Genomic DNA, 15,923 nt, shown 5'->3' with positions numbered 1-15,923 from the left:
AGACTGTGAATGCATTACAAAGTCTCATTTCATTCAATGTATAAGCATCTCTCAAACAGGCTCACTTTAAAACTTCGATTAAACTTTACAAATATCGTCCTCGATTGTTCACCACTATTTATGACTTGAAAATTGCATTCTTTACATTTATCCCTGATATTTTACAAAAAAAGTTACAAAAGTGCATTAATTGGATGATGATATTGTGCTCTTTGTATATTGTAGCATCCTGACAGGGGTGAAGCCTGACGACTGAGAGACTGCTGAGTCCTGTGGGGAGGGAAATCATTGACACTAGAAGGAACAAAAGGGGTTGTACTCTGAACAAAGGAGCTGGAAATGGAGGCAGAGGTTTCTGGGCAGTATGGTGGACGAGGGAAGGAGTGTCATATAATTGTGGACTACGAGTGTGGGAGGGGGTATTCTGTGTACAGAACAGGAGTTTTATTTTAAAGCATCTCTCAGGTTCACATTCGATGAGGTTTATAGGTCATTGTAAATAGTTCCTGTTCAGTTTTCTTTGTTGTTATTTTATATTTGTGGATTCTTCCTACACTCTTTGAGTAAATTGTTCCACAATCACTTCTTTGTCTCGCATACTTTTTTCTGAACCTGTTTTGAAGGAACTACTACAATATATTAGCAAGGATATAGCAAACAGGAATCATGGGTAAATGTTTAAAGATAATCATTATACATCAATTTCACTGAATTTAGTGATTACATTAGGCTACTCAGTTTCATTCATGGACCTCAATCTAATTTATACATTTACATTTTATGGGAATATGTGATACAATTACAATTCTGCTGTTCCCGTCAATAACTATAAAATAGTTGGCTGGAAGATTAAATAAAGAGCTACCGTAATAAAACTGTATACTTACTGCAATACAATGACCACTTTTATAATGTATTTGTTGCACATTCAATCTTTTCAGAGCAATGTAAAATGCCTACCAATTTGCTAATCGTTTTCTGTGATGTCACACCTCAAGTGTATATTTTTATGAGAGTCTTGCAGACAGATTCACTGGTGATGACTCCAATCACCTGCCATCATGAGCTGATTAATTCACAGACGTCCGGCATTGTAAACATTTTCAAGTCAGCAGTTTGCACGTAGCTGAGTTCATGCATGGCTGACTGTTTGGATGCATCTGTCTAATGAATTAATCGATTTTAATTTTGAAGATTCAGGGTAGATACTAGTACACAATTATATCAGATTCAACCTGTTTCCAAAATTAATTTGAACCATCAAACAAAGTAATAAGTTATCATTCTCTGTTTAAATGAAAGAATCTGCTGAATCATCTTTATCTATGCCTTTGAGAACTCTAAAGATTTTAGTGAGGTTCCTGTGCAGTCTTCTCTGCTGAAGACTAAAATCGTTTCCAACCGTTCCAACCGTTTCCCACCAATGCACAGTACAAAAAACACTAAGCACAAATAAAGCACACAGCTCTTCTTTGCCTTTTCTTCTCCATGTCTCTCTCTTTCTCTCACTCTCCTTCCACTTCCTCTCCTCCTCCAGCAAGCTTTGTCCCTGTTCCTTCTGACTCTGAGTGAAGTAAGGTGGTCCCTTTTATCTCACACCTGAGAGCACTTCAGGTGGCCCAATAGCATAATCCAGAAGTACTCCAGCGTGTGGTGGAAGCCTGATATAGTGGGGCTCCACAGTCCCTACAGCACCCCCTGGTGGCACCCAAGGACAACAGTGACATACTACATCTACCATGGAGCCCTGTGTAAATCCAAGGCACTGCTGCAACCCAGGGGGGCTGACATCTAATGATCTGAGGGAAACTCTGGTCCTTCTGTTATGGAGGTGAAAGGGCCCTGGCCATCCGTCACAACACCTAATTGGTGTTACCAGGTTTAACTTCTGTTTCTGTCTTTTTTCATTATTTTGCTATTTATATTTTTTTCATTGTTTTCTGGTTTGTTGTGGTTCTGTCCTTAAAAGGTATGTGGGGGTGTGACTATATGCTAATTATGTAAACTGGGAGGAGCTTGAGCATTAGAGGCTTTTGAGATTTTCTTCTTGTCCACATAAATGTAATCAGATTGCACTTACATAGTCCTCCTGTGTCTGATATAAGCTGAGTATTGGATAGAACTGTAGAAGTAAAAACATACAAATATCTGTGAATGTTTGATCACTGAGAACCTCAGGGATTCCTGTCAAGTGTCTCAAATTGATAATTGTCACTTCACAGCCTCTCACACAGTTGATCCACTCCTCAGTCCTCCATGTTATCACTCAGCCACAGACCAGTTAGGGAGGATTGTAGAGCAGAGAGAGCTGAGGACACAGCTGAACAAAATCCAGAGGTGACAAGACAGGAGTATAGATTGTAAACATGAAGATAGATAAGTAAGTACATAAGGATTGACAGGCAGAAAGACAGGCAGAGGGCTCCTCCATGTAAATCATTAGTATCTCCAGGTCTAGATCTCATCAAAAAGTCTCAGTTATGGAGAAGATTCTCGGACTTCCTGCAGGAGTGGCTCCTTACAGTTTTTCCTCAGTAAAGGCTCTTTTGGAAGTTGCTTTGGATTAAAGCATCTGCTGAATGAATGTAAACGTAAAATGTAAAGGTGCTACACTCTATTATATCAATCCAGGAAAACTTTAGTTTAGGTACTGAATCAATGACTTACACACTGTCATGAGGGCAGAGAGCCATTGTGTCAGTCATGTAAATATAGGGGGATTTAGAGAGGCCACTCTGCCCATGAAGAAGGATCAGCCATGGTCTGGAGCACCGGTGACTTGTCCAGCTCTGATTGTCTATTCTGATGGACACGCAGGTGACATGTTGAGGCTGCTCTGTGACCTCACTGAGAGGTTCTGTGCTTATAAGACATGGCGTCACTCTGCTTTTTTTATCATCTTTAATATCTTCTATAAGAGGTGTTTGTGAATTTTATTTTGTTAAAGAAGGCATCGCTGACTGTGCAGTTGTTAATTGGTCTAAATATTAGCATATGTTCTTTTAATTAATGATTTTCTTATTTCACAGCCTCTGACTACTAAAGTGTTTTCATTGGTCTGATTATATGGCTGATTAAAAGTTAAGTTGTATTAACCATATTTACCCATTACTATTGTTTTATTGCTTTGTTTTTAATAGCATTCATGTCTGTTTGTCCACCATGACTCTGACCAGTGTCCATTTTATTGTTCACCTTATCTTCTAATCACATTACGGTTATCAATGGTGCTGACCTCTCAGCAGAACAATTTATTTCTTTATTAAATCTTCTGTTTGCTCAAGAAGGTCATACAAAGCATTATCTGAGTCATCACAAAGGCCAAAGTCCTCATGGTCACACCCTGATCCTGACAATAACCACTAGGATCACCCTTAACATTAGAATTACCAGAGCCTACGAAAACACTCGTAGATCCGTCCCACCTTAAATTGCTTCTTAAATCCGTCCTCACCACTCTACCAGCGTCTTTTGTCCTGTTAATGTGCAGATTAAGAGCAGTAAGCAGCCGGCTATTCCCCCTCCCCCTCCAAACCCCCAAACCCCCAACCCAAGTCGCAAAACATGCACAAACTTCTATCAGCTCATGCCTTGATTGATTATCTGGGAGTGACTTTTTCATATTTTAGTAATAAATGTTACAAAATGTAGGCATAAACTATAGAATATATAAAGCCTGATTTCCAAAGATCAAATAAACACTTTCACAAAAGGTTCAATAATGATACAACATCTCCCGTGAGTAGCCTTCCTGCCGTGTCTCAGAGACCTGAGTTCGATTCCCAGCTGAGGAGATTTTATGTCCGTTTGAGGGTGTCACACACGTGTGCATGGGGGGCAGCTGAAGGGCTTAGAAAATACTGATTATACATCTGCCCAGGGGGGAGCGGGGTACACTGACACTCTTTCTGAGTTCTTACCCGGGAAATCCCACCAGGAGCCGCTATTTCCAGGAAGGACACATCACTTCCGGTTCCGGCCCCAAGGAGGAGGTCACTTCCGGCCCCAAGGATGATGTCACTTCCAGTTCCGGCCCAGAGGACGACATCACTTCCACCCTCTGTACTATAAAGCCCACTGCCTTTGCTCTGGCAGGCAGTTCTGTTTTGGACTCTGTTGTATAAACTTGATTTACAATGCCTCAAATACTTTTGCAGCCAGGAAACCGCATTAAACGGGTGGCTGCCCCAAACCTTTCCACGCCTCTCGTCTATACTTATTACAAGGGTTAAAAAAAAACGAAACAACTCTTTCTCCTCAGCTGGGAATTGAATTCAGGTCTCTGAGGCACGGCAGGAAGGCTACTCACGGGAGATGTTGTATCATTCTTGAACCTTTTGTAAAAGTGTTTATTTGATCTTTGGAAATCAGGCTTTATATATTCTATAGTTTATGCCTACATTTTGTAACATTTATTACTAAAATATGAAAAAGTTTCTATTTTAACAATGTGTTTACACAGATTACTGTAGAAATGGAACACACATGAAATGCATGTGTTCCAAAAAACAATCTATTATTTCCACTCTAAAACTCCATTTCACTCCCAGATAATCAATCAAGGCATGAGCTGGGAGAAGTTCGTGCATGTTCTGCGACGGTGGGGGATGGAATAGCCGGTGTTCTAACGAAACATCCTACCCATTGAAATGATCTACTCATTGATACTACGCATGCGCAGACCAAAATTCCGCAACTTTATGTATGTTTCTCTTAGCCTTACTACATTAATGCATTTATTACAGTTTACTGCATAGGTATTTACTGTCAACATTTTATAAGTTGTATATTTTGCATGTGTGACTTTTAATCTTGTACAGGCCATTGTATCAATGCACGAGTAATGACCGTCTTGTGAAATCTTTGCATCAGGCTGTGTCTCTTTCGGGCATTAAATGATGCATATAGAATAAATTGAGAAATGTTAACATTACCATAAATTTGATAGACGACTTCTAAATACAACATGTTAAATGATGACATGGTATAACGTTATATGTTTAATGTAGGTAGGATACTTCGACAAAGTAGGACAAATCGTCAGAACACCAGCTGCTTGCTGCTCTTAATCTGCACATTAACAGGACAAAAGACGCTGGGAGAGGTGCGGACGGATTTAAGTAGCGATTTAAGGTGGGACGGATCTACGAGTTTTTTCGTAGGCTCTGGTAATTCTAGTGTTAAGAAAAATGAAACAAACTTTGTATCAATCTTTCTGAAGAACTCTATACATTTGTAAATTTTAAAGAATGATGTAAGCAATTACTGTAGGACTCAAACTCAGACAAACTTTCGGCTCAGACTGAGTGAAGTCTTACTGTGCCACTGTGAAGTGAGGAACAGCTGATAGAGCGACACGCCCATGTGACACATCACAGCAGTGACATCACTTTCTGTAAGGTGGGGGCAGGCCTTAGAAGATCTAATGAGTTCAGAGCAAGGCAGATTTAAAGACTTGAATTAAACTCTGCTCTGTTTACAAACAATTAACCTAAATTAATTTATTACTCACTTGATATGCCTACAGCAGATGAGTCCTGATGCCAGTCTACTGATACACTCTCGGGTGAGCACTGTGTCTGACAAGTCAAGCTCCTCAAGTTCTCCACAGCAGCTGATGACAGAGCCCAGCACAGCACAGTCCAGAGGAGATAAAGTCGTGTCACTGAAGTCCATCATTAAATCCTTCCCAATGCAGTCTCTGATTAATCTGTTATTCTGAGTCTCATACAGCCACTGACACACTCGCAGAGCTTCACTTTTATCTTTACCCTGTAGCACCAATTCAGCTTTCTGCTTAACCCACTGCAGCATACACTTTGCCGTCTTCCTCTCAAACTCTCCCAGGATTCCCCCCAGTGTTTTAAACACAGAAGGCCTGGCCAGTCCTGCCAGGAATCGAGTGAGAATCTCAAACCGACCATCTTTACATGAGTCCAGCTTCACAAGCAGCTCCCCGATGCCCCCTGATGGATCAAGGTAGAAGGAGCAGGCGGCTATGAACTCCTGCAGGGTGAGGTGGTAGAATGTGTATGTTGTGTGCTCCAGAGTGCTCTCTCTTTGTAGGATTTCTTTGAGGAAACCTGAGAGGAACTGAGAAGATAAGACTGACTGTAGACCAAAGGTGGACATCTCAAACTTGTCATAAAACAAAAGAGTCTTGTTGGAGACCCCATAATAAGCCATGTTTCCTAGTTTGATCAGAATCCCCCGCTGGTCTTTGGCTTCTCGCCTGTGATTGGTGAGGATGTTGTGGAGGAACATCACAAAAAGATCAGTGACAGTTCTGGGGGCAGCTCCTCGCTCATCTTCAGGTGTCATAAAGTGGTTTTTCAGTACAGAACAGATAATCCAGCAGTATGAGGGGTTGAAGCACATGGTGTACAGGATGGCGTTCTCCTCAACATACTGAAAAGCCTCAGAGCCCTGATCAGTATCACCAAAGAACTTCTTAAAGTACATCAGCCTTTGTTCAGGGAAGAACCCCAGGATCTCTGCAAACCGATCAATTTTTTCCATCTCCAGGGCCTCCAAGGCTGTTGGTCTGGTTGTTATAAGGACTGAACAGCCCTTCAGTAATGTCCTTTTGACAAGGCTTGTGACCAGGATGTGGACAGGAAAGTAGTCATCTGGGTTTGAGCAGACCTGCCTCTGTGTGAAGTCCAATTTGTGTTTGTACTCATCAAGACCATCAAGAATAAAGAGGAGAGACTCAGGTTTCTGCAGGATTTCTCTTACTTTTGGGTCACTGAGATATTTATAGTGTCTTACAATCAGCCTAGTCAGAGGCATCTGGGGCTCTGTTTCCGTGTCTAGTAGGTTGAGCTCCCTGAATTTAAACAAGAATACAAATGAAAACCTCTGGTACTGAGTGCCTCTGGCCCAATCAAACATGATCTTCTGCACCATAGTGGTCTTCCCAATTCCAGCCACTCCACTGACCACTACAATTTGTGGGGCAGTCTCACTTCCTGGACTCCTCCTAAAAATCTGCTCAGTCCAGATTCGTTCACATTTTGCCTTTGTTCTCCCTTCCACCAGCTCTGCATGAGTCTTCCCCATCTTCACAAGTTCATGGTGAGTCTCACTGTAGGTCTTTTTGTACTGACCAATGACTATCAGCTCTGTGTATCGAGTCTCAAAGACCACACCCCTGGTCCGTGGATCTCCAAGAGAAACCTGATCCTCAAGAGTTCTTGTGGATTCATACACACTATCTCTGTGTGTCCTATGTAGGCCTGAAAGTCAAAATGAGAACAAGTGAGGAAATTGAAGAGTAGAACAATAGCCAAACTAATAACTAGAAACAGGAGACCAGTGAGTTACCTTCAATATGAGTATGAATTGGAAAAGGCTGGAGACTGGCCTGAATGACCTTCAAGAGGTCTGGTCCTGCAGAGACAACAAGAAACAGAGAAGACAATCACAGCATTTGATGGAGTAGATTAACACAAAACAAGTATAAGTAATTGTACTGCGAGGTATCCACCAAAAAAACAACATAAAAAACTAAAAGACTGCTGCTAATGTGGACTTTGTTTGGAGCGGACCAGTAATGTGTGTCCATGTTGTAATGCCTGAAATTAATTGTTCAAGAAAGAAGGCACGGGAGGTGACTGACTAGAGAGCATTAGGCACAGCAGACATTTTGTTTCTATTGTGCTGAAGAAAGAACAAGGTGTGATATTAGAGAACACAAGAACTGTTTACTGAGGCCACATCGGAATGATAAGCTTCATGTGAATTTGATGGTGAAACCTCTATAAAACAAGATGGCTGAAAACCAGAGGGGGAAATAAACATGTTAATCCCAGAAAGATTTAGGAAAGTGAAAATGAAGATGCAATCCTAGTGTTTACACACATGGACCTGAAGGGGGTGCTAAGATCAGATATGGCAGAAACAATGGAATCTGTGACTTCCTGCTAAAGAAGAACAAAAATATTATTACTGAACATCCATGTAAGCTGTCAGTTTATGAAGTGAATAAGGGAGGAGCGATAGCCATGTCAAAGGGGTGAACATGATAGATGACAATTAAGTGGCATCCTAGTTTATATATAAGTATGATGGATCAACTTACCCCTTTGAAATTTTTTAATAGATTTAACAAATCTAATTAGTCCAGTGTATTGTGTATACCTTTCTTTATCAGCTCCACTTGCTGTAATATATGTTTAGACTACTAGCACCCTGAGAGGTTCTATGTATATATGCTGCAAGACTGCACTCCGTCCTTATGGCACCTCAGGACCTTGGTAGAGGATGCTGTGATTAGATATTGTGTTTAAAAAGGAACGCTGCTACACAGTGAGGAGGAAGACAAGAGAAGGGAGGCTTCCAGCACAACAAGTAAGCCAAGTTATGTGTCAATAGCCATAGCTGAATATTAGGAACTGACTAAGTAGAGTGAATATACCAGCAGTTGGTCAAAGGAATACACATCTGTGGGAAAGTGTTTGGAGCCTTATTGACCTCACGGATCAAAATGATCTGCCAGTGGGAGCTCACAAGAATGGTCAGGTTTTTTTTTCCTCATTTGGATTCATCTGCCATTTGATTGTGCATTTAGCATCTGGATGTCTTTGCTGATTGTTCTTCTTGTTTGATCCACTGCACATTCTGGAACTGGAGTTTGATGTAATACAGAAGGTTGTTGTGGTAGGAGTTTGTATTATGTGTTGTGTTTTGTGTAAGTGATGTTACATGAAGTATAAAGAGTTGTTTGTATTGTAACACATGTTGTTTGGAGTCGTTGCTAGAGGCTGCTGCTTTTATAAGACATGTTGTGGCAGTTTGTGCATAAGAAAATCATAATAAGCGTTTTTGAATTTGTGTACAAGTTATTTGGGAAGTGTTTGTGTAAAACTGTGACAAGTGTTCTTAATTTTCTGAAATTTGACTGTGTATACAAAAAACAAATTTACATAGTTACATAAAGGTTAAATCAGAGGAACTAAAGGGAGTTTTGGTGTTAACAGTTATCAAGTAGGCATCTCCATGTCAGTGGTGGACCTGACAGCAGTGTGTCAATAGGCCCATTGTGTTTTGTGTTTTTGTGACCCTCAGTCCATTTCCCTTCCCTGTGTCCACACATTCAATGGTTCTCTTTCAGGTAAGGCTCCATTAACTCACCCCATTCTGTCACCTCCTTCAGTATATTTGTCATATTTGGTGATGGAAATCTCACAAGTTCTTCAGCCAGTGCCTCCCACAGGCTCACCAGTAATGCTTTGTCCTTCTTCATTATGTCACTGATGAAGGTCTCCACACCTGCTTGACCCTCACATTTTTCTTTGGCTTTGAATGTCTGAAAGACAAGTGAGTGACCAGAGGGTCAGTTTAGAGATGACCACTAGAGGAGAAGACTCAGTTCAGTCAATCTGGTTTGATGACCACATAACAACAGTAAGCTCTCTTATGGATGGACAGGCCATTTTGGACAATCCTCTTGAGCTCACCATCTCTGCTCAGTTTTCTGTTTCACATCCTAAAAGGGAGACCTGACTACCTTGGCCTCATCGTTGGTGAGCATGTTCTTGGTGACCAGGTTCTGCAGGATACTTGTGATGTCGTATTCAATCACGTAGGTCAGGTAGGGCTTGTAGTATTCTGTGATCTTGAGGAGATCCTCATAAGAGAATGTTGTTATAACTTTAGGAAAGTTCTGCGTCAAACCTGAATTGGAATTAGAAAAGACAAAAATGAAGAACTGCAGGAATAGTGGAAGCTCGGGGGGGTCACAGGTCAGTCTGACATGATCGCTAGCTGGCCTCAATTCACTTAGTAAGTATGCATGAACAGCAGCCATCAAAGTTTATTGTGATCAACCATTTGTTGATTGTACAAGAACTAATGTTTTATATCTTTTTAATTAAGCTCTGTAGCAAGAGATTGCATTTCTTCTGGTTTTCTGACTCTTTTCTCTGGTGTGACACCACCTTCTGTCTTTAAGTAGAACATGAGAGAGAGAGAGAGAGGTTAGGGGCACGGGCTGATACAGCGCATTGCCGCACCCACCACATGGCAAACCAACTCAGGATCCCAGATTAGGACCCGAGTGTAGCCATGCAACGGGTAACACCTCAGCACCACACTAGTTCAGACGGAGAGAAACAGTGTGAGGTTTTTTATGGTGGCTGGAGTGCCAATTCTGCCACCAACCACCAGGTTTTTCTCTGCAGATTGGAGGGCTTACTTACAGGGCTGAATGCAGATTAACGTCATACCCAAGACAGAGCAATGACAGGTTAAAGGATCTGCTCAGGGGCTAACAGAGTAGAGTCACTTCTGGAACTCCTGAGTCACTATCCCTTTTTTCAATGCAGTAGTGATGACACATAGTAACTAAAGCACTATCAACATACCCGGTGCTTCTAGCATTTCCAATCAGATTTAATCCAAACTCATGACTCTGTTATTCTAGAATTATCGAGCACCAGTTTGACCTCAGCCACAGACCTGGACCAGCCCTTACTAATGCTTCTTTCTCTGTTTCCTTCTCAAAATGCTTCTTCACTTCTACATGTTATCCCCACTTGAGGTCAGGCTGACTGACATTTTAACTAAAATGAATGAAACATAAAATGATTTGACAGAACATCTTTATACATGGGTTGAAAGCCATTGTCAACGACCCCAACAAACTCTACCCACATATGACCCTTCACTTTACTGTCTCCTTCTACTGGTTCAACAAGGGTTTCGTCTCCTGTCCTGGAGAAACAAAATCACAATTTTGAGACTGCAGAAGTTTTACTTAAAAACTATTGTAGACTGCTTTATGTTGCATGTTTTGCTCAGGCAACTAATGGTAGAAGGAAAGAAGAAGACATTGTATTTATTTAGCTCTTTTCAAGTAAATCAAAGTGCTTTACATGGGGGTAACTTTAACCAACACCAGTGTGCAGCATCCACCTGGATGATTAACCGCAGCCATTTTGCACCGATATACTTACAACACATTAGGTCTTCGGTGGTAAAGGGGTGCAAAAGACAGCTAGCAAAAGATAGATATGGATGATTAGGGGGTCAGAATGACCTCACCATAATATGCCTTTTAGTGAGGACATTAGAAAACACTCTACTCTTTACAAAAGATGCCAAAGGTTCTTTAATGACCACAGAGTCAGAACTTGGATTTTACGTCTCATCCAAAGGATAGTGACGATTTACAACGCAGTGTGTCCATCAGTGCAGTGAGGCATTGGGATCCACACACAGACTACAGGGTAAGCAACCCCTGTGTGCGCCACCAACACCTCTTCTATAAGTAACCCAAGCTTTTCCCAGATGGTCTACCATCCAAGTCCTGGCTGAGCCCAAGCAAGCTTAGCTTCAGGTGAATGGTGAACTGCATTTACCCACAGTTTTTTATATTAAGCAAAGCTGTGAGACATTGTGTCCATTTTGTGTATTTTATTGATTTTACCTTTTATGTTATTTTAGTGTATAACTGGGATTACAATCTCCAGTTACAATTACAAGTCTATAACACACATGGCGGATGGGAATACATACTACCAAAGTTACTGGATGTGGTATACATGGACACCTTTGACAAGATCAACTGTCTTCTTTGATCAAAGTCTCTGGAACAAGCTGTCCATCATCAAATTAGTTAGCCAATCCTATGTGTGGAACCCTACGTGGGCTATTTGGCATAAAGAATGGACTGTCCGAGGGTGTGTGAGTGAGAAGATGAGCTGTCTGTCTCTCTTTCTCCCTCTTTTCTTCTCTTGCTGTCCTGCTTAGATATTTTCTTTGGTGCTCCTCCTGTTTAGCTTACATATCTTTTTTGAAAAGTATTGTTTAAGCTTTCTGACTTTGAAACAAGACTTTTTACTGTTATTAGTATATTTTATTAAATTTTGCTTTGCCTTTAAATGTATAAACTTTGTACTTTTGAAGGGACTAAAGTAGATACAGGGCACTTGGCTCACCAAGTTTGAAGCTGAAGAGAGACCTCTCCAAGAGTGAGCAGACCAGAAAGGAATAACATGCCATTTGGGTAAGTGAAAATAACCAGGATTGAGTTCCCAAGCACAAAATCTCAAAAAAGTAAAAAGCTCACTAGAAGGAGAAACTGTCAAAGACCGGCTAGTATTAAAAAGCAAAAACAGTGGATAGATAGATAGAACTTTATTTATCCCCAATGAGAAATTTGTCTTTTTACATAATTTCTTTTAAATAAATGTATAGATAGGTAGATAAGTAAATACTGTAAGTAAGTAAAGAAATCAATATTTCACCTCCTGCTATGTTTATTTCACTTATCAGCTGAGTTTATTTCACCTTAAGTTTTTAGATGGTTCTTAGTATTCCGAGTTTGCCAGCAGAAACAGAAACATTTACATCACCTCAAACACTCTCAACTCCCATCTGCTGACTGCTAGTATTTACCACTGATTTTGTGTTCATTTATCAGTTTGGTTGTGTGCTTCTGCCATCTCCTACTTACTGTGCTGTTTCTCTGCACCGCTCCTGTCCAAGCACTTATTTTATTTATTACTTCTCCCCTTTAAACTTGAATGGATACAGTAATTTTAATTCAACAAACATGAAAAATGTATTTCACCAGTCAATGTCCACACTAACTCCTCTAAGTCAGCACTCAGCAAACACTACCTTCTAACAGGAAACAACTGGAAAAGTGGCAATCAAAATCCAAATTCTAGGAGCAAATGTGAAGTCACAAAAATTAAACAATAGAAATAAGATTCATATATAGTGTGTGATATGAGCAAGCAGTCCATCCACTAGACATCCACAAAGCAAATCATACAAAAAACAATTTAAACAAACAAAAAGCAGACAAAGTGTTGTTTTTATGTGAAGTGTGTGGCTTCAGAGCAGTTTTGAAAAAAGGTTTTTAAATTCAAAAAAGAAAATTTACAGGTTTTTCTCACCAGACAGAGCAGCAATCTCTTGATCAGATCTTCTTTTCCTGGAGAACAGTTTAACAAACCTCTTACTCAAGCCGTGGTCACTCATTTTTAGATTTTCTGAGATGAATGTCAGGGTGTCTCCTTTGAAGGCTGCTTCTCACCAAAGTTAATATGAACTCTCAGTGGACAGAGACTGTGGAAACAACACAGAATGGACAGTAATAAATAAATAAATAAATAAATAAGCAGAGCAGGAGAACAGTAGAGAAGTCTTCATTCATTTGGACACAACACACTGAACATCCTGATCTTCTTGCAAGAGTCCACAAACCACCAGACCTCTAAACACTTTACAATAGTCTCAGTACCTTAACTAAAGAAATCAATGTGAACCTCTGAGGGGGTTAACTTCCACTGGACCAAAGCCCCAGAATTAAACGTGGAGATGAGGCACCTTTGGGACATGTGAATTCAATGACTGTGTCTTCTGTTGATAACCTTCGGTGGCTTCAGATGCATGTAGATAGATAGATAGATAGATAGATAGATAGATAGATAGATAGATAGATAGATAGATAGATAGATAGATAGATAGATAGATAGATAGATAGATAGATAGATAGATAGATAGATAGATAGATAGATAGATAGATAGATAGATAGATAGATAGATAGATAGATAGATACTTTATTAATCCCAAGGGGAAATTCACATAATCCAGCAGCAGTATACTGATACAAAGAAACAATATTAAATTAAATAGTAATAAAAATGAAAAAAAAATAAAATAAAATTAATGTTAGCATTTACTCCCCCGGGTGGAACTGAAAAGTCGCATAGTGTGGGGGAGGAACGATCTCCTCAGTCTGTCAGTGGAGCAGGACAGTGACAAAAGTCTGTCACTGAAGCTACTCCTCTGCCTGGAGATGATCCTGTTAAGTGGATGCAGTGGATTCTTCATGATTGACAGGAGTTTGCTTAATGCCCGTCACTCTGCCACAGATGTTAAACTGTCCAACTTTAATCCTACAATAGAGCCTGCCTTCTTAACAAGTTTGTCCAGGCGTAAGGCATCTTTCATCTTTATGCTGCCACCCCAGCACACCACCGCGTAGAAGAGGGCACTCGCCACAACTGTCTGGTAGAACATCTGCAGCATCTTACTGCAGATGTTGAAGGATGCCAACCTTCTCAGAAAGTATAGTCTGCTCTGACCTTTCTTACATAGAGCATCAGTATTGGCAGTCCAGTCCAATTTGTCATCCAGCTGCACTCCCAGATATTTATAGGTCTGCACCCTCTGCACACAGTCACCTCTGATGATCACAGGGTCCATGAGGGGCCTAGGCCTCCTAAAATCCACCACCAGCTCCTTGGTCTTGCTGGTGTTAAGGTGTAAGTGGTTTGAGTCGCACCATTTAACAAAGTCTTTGATTAACTTTCTGTACTCCTCCTCCTGCCCACTCCTGATGCAGCCCACAATAGCAGTGTCATCAGCAACTTTTGCACGTGGCAGGACTCGAGTCATATTGGAAGTCTGATGTATATAGATTGAACAGGACCGGAGAAAGTACAGTCCCCTGCGGCGCCCTGTATTGCTGAACACAATGTCAGACCTGCAGTTCCCAAGACGCATATATTGAGATCTGTCTGTAAGATAGTCTACGTTCCATACCACCAGGTGTGAGTCTACTCCCATCTCTGTCAGCTTGTCCCAAAGGAGCAGAGGTTGGATGGTGTTGAAGGCGCTAGAGAAGTCCAGAAACATAATTCTTACAGCACCACTGCCTCTGTCCAGGTGGGAGAGGGATCGTGTAGCATATAGATGATGGCATCCTCGCTCCCACCTTCTCCTGGTATGCAAACTGCAGAGGGTCGAGGGCGTGGCGGACCTGTGGCCTCAGGTGGTGAAGCAGCAGCCGCTCCATGGTCTTCATCAGATGTGACGTCAGAGCAACAGGCCGGAAGTCATTCAGCTCACTAGGACGTGATACCTTTGGGACAGGGTGATACAAGATGTTTTCCAAAGCCTTGGGACTCTCCCTGTTCCAGGCTCAGGTTGAAGATGCTGTAGAGGACTCCCCAGTTCCAACACACAGGCCTTCAGCAGTCGTGGTGATACACCATCTGGACCCACTGCTTTGCTGGCACAAAGTCTTTTCAGCTCTCTGCTCACCTGGGCTGCTGTAATTGTGGGTGGGGATGTCTCACCTATGCTGGTATCAGCAGAAGGATGTTGGAGGATGCAGTACTCCGAGGTGAGAGTGGGTTACTGTGATCAAACCTATTAAAGAAGTTGTTCATTTGGTTTGCTCTCTCCACGTCTGTCTCGATGGCGGCACCCGCTTGAGCTGCAGCCAGTGATAATCTTCATCCCATCCCACACTTCCTTCATGCTGTTGTTCTGCAACTTCTGCTCCAGCTTTCTCCTGTACTGCTCTTTCGCCCTGAGCTGGACTCGAGTTCCTTCTGCACGCTTGAGCTCATGCTGATCACCACCTTTAAAAGCCCTTTTCTTCTGGTTCAAAAGGCCCTTGATGTCACTTGTAACCCATGGCTTGTTGTTAGCATAGCAGCATACTGTTCTTACTGGAACTACAATGTCCATACAGAAGTTGATGTAATCAGTTGTGCATTCAACAGCCTCTTCAATGTTCTCACTATGTGATCCAGCAATATATCCCAGTCTGTAGTTCCAAAGCAGTCTCTCAGAGCCTGCTCTGCCTCAGGGGACCACTTCCTGAATGAGCGTATAGTTGTAGGTAGCGCCCTCACTCTTGGTTTGTATTGAGGCTGAAGCAGAACCAGGTTATGATCTGCTTTCCCAAGCGCAGGCAGCGGGTGGCGCTGTATGTGTCTTTAACGTTGCATACAGTAGGTCGATAGTCCTGTTTCCCGAGTGTTACAATCCACATACTGGGAGAAGGCAGGTAATGTTTTGTCCAGCGTTACATGGTTAAAGTCTCCAGCGATTAGCACAAGTGCCTCAGGGTGCTGCGTTTGTAACTTAGCAACTGCGGAATGGATGATGTCAC

General features: G+C 41.6%; 1 protein-coding gene across 3 annotated transcripts in view; it reads right to left on the bottom strand.

Annotated features, from left to right (window-relative positions):
- LOC120533386 (NACHT, LRR and PYD domains-containing protein 3-like) overlaps positions 1 to 13,076 on the bottom strand; it is a 50,759-nt gene extending 37,683 nt beyond the window's left edge. For 2 of the 3 annotated variants that reach the window (XM_039760228.1, XM_039760230.1), the window contains exons 1-5: positions 12,909 to 13,076; positions 9,512 to 9,678; positions 9,136 to 9,310; positions 7,327 to 7,392; positions 5,513 to 7,238 (exon numbers count right to left, since the gene is read on the bottom strand). In XM_039760228.1, coding sequence (XP_039616162.1) covers positions 5,513 to 7,238; positions 7,327 to 7,392; positions 9,136 to 9,310; positions 9,512 to 9,678; positions 12,909 to 12,993 — 2,219 coding nt within the window. In that variant the 5' untranslated portion in view covers positions 12,994 to 13,076. Of the gene's footprint in view, positions 1 to 5,512; positions 7,239 to 7,326; positions 7,393 to 9,135; positions 9,311 to 9,461; positions 9,679 to 12,908 lie in introns of those variants that run through there. The other variant, XM_039760229.1, reaches the window with a different exon arrangement.
- Positions 13,077 to 15,923: the final 2,847 nt, after the last annotated feature.

Source organism: Polypterus senegalus, chromosome 8 (genome assembly GCF_016835505.1).
Source record: "Polypterus senegalus isolate Bchr_013 chromosome 8, ASM1683550v1, whole genome shotgun sequence".
Taxonomy (NCBI): domain Eukaryota; kingdom Metazoa; phylum Chordata; class Cladistia; order Polypteriformes; family Polypteridae; genus Polypterus; species Polypterus senegalus.
This window is presented reverse-complemented; position numbering and strand designations above follow the sequence as displayed.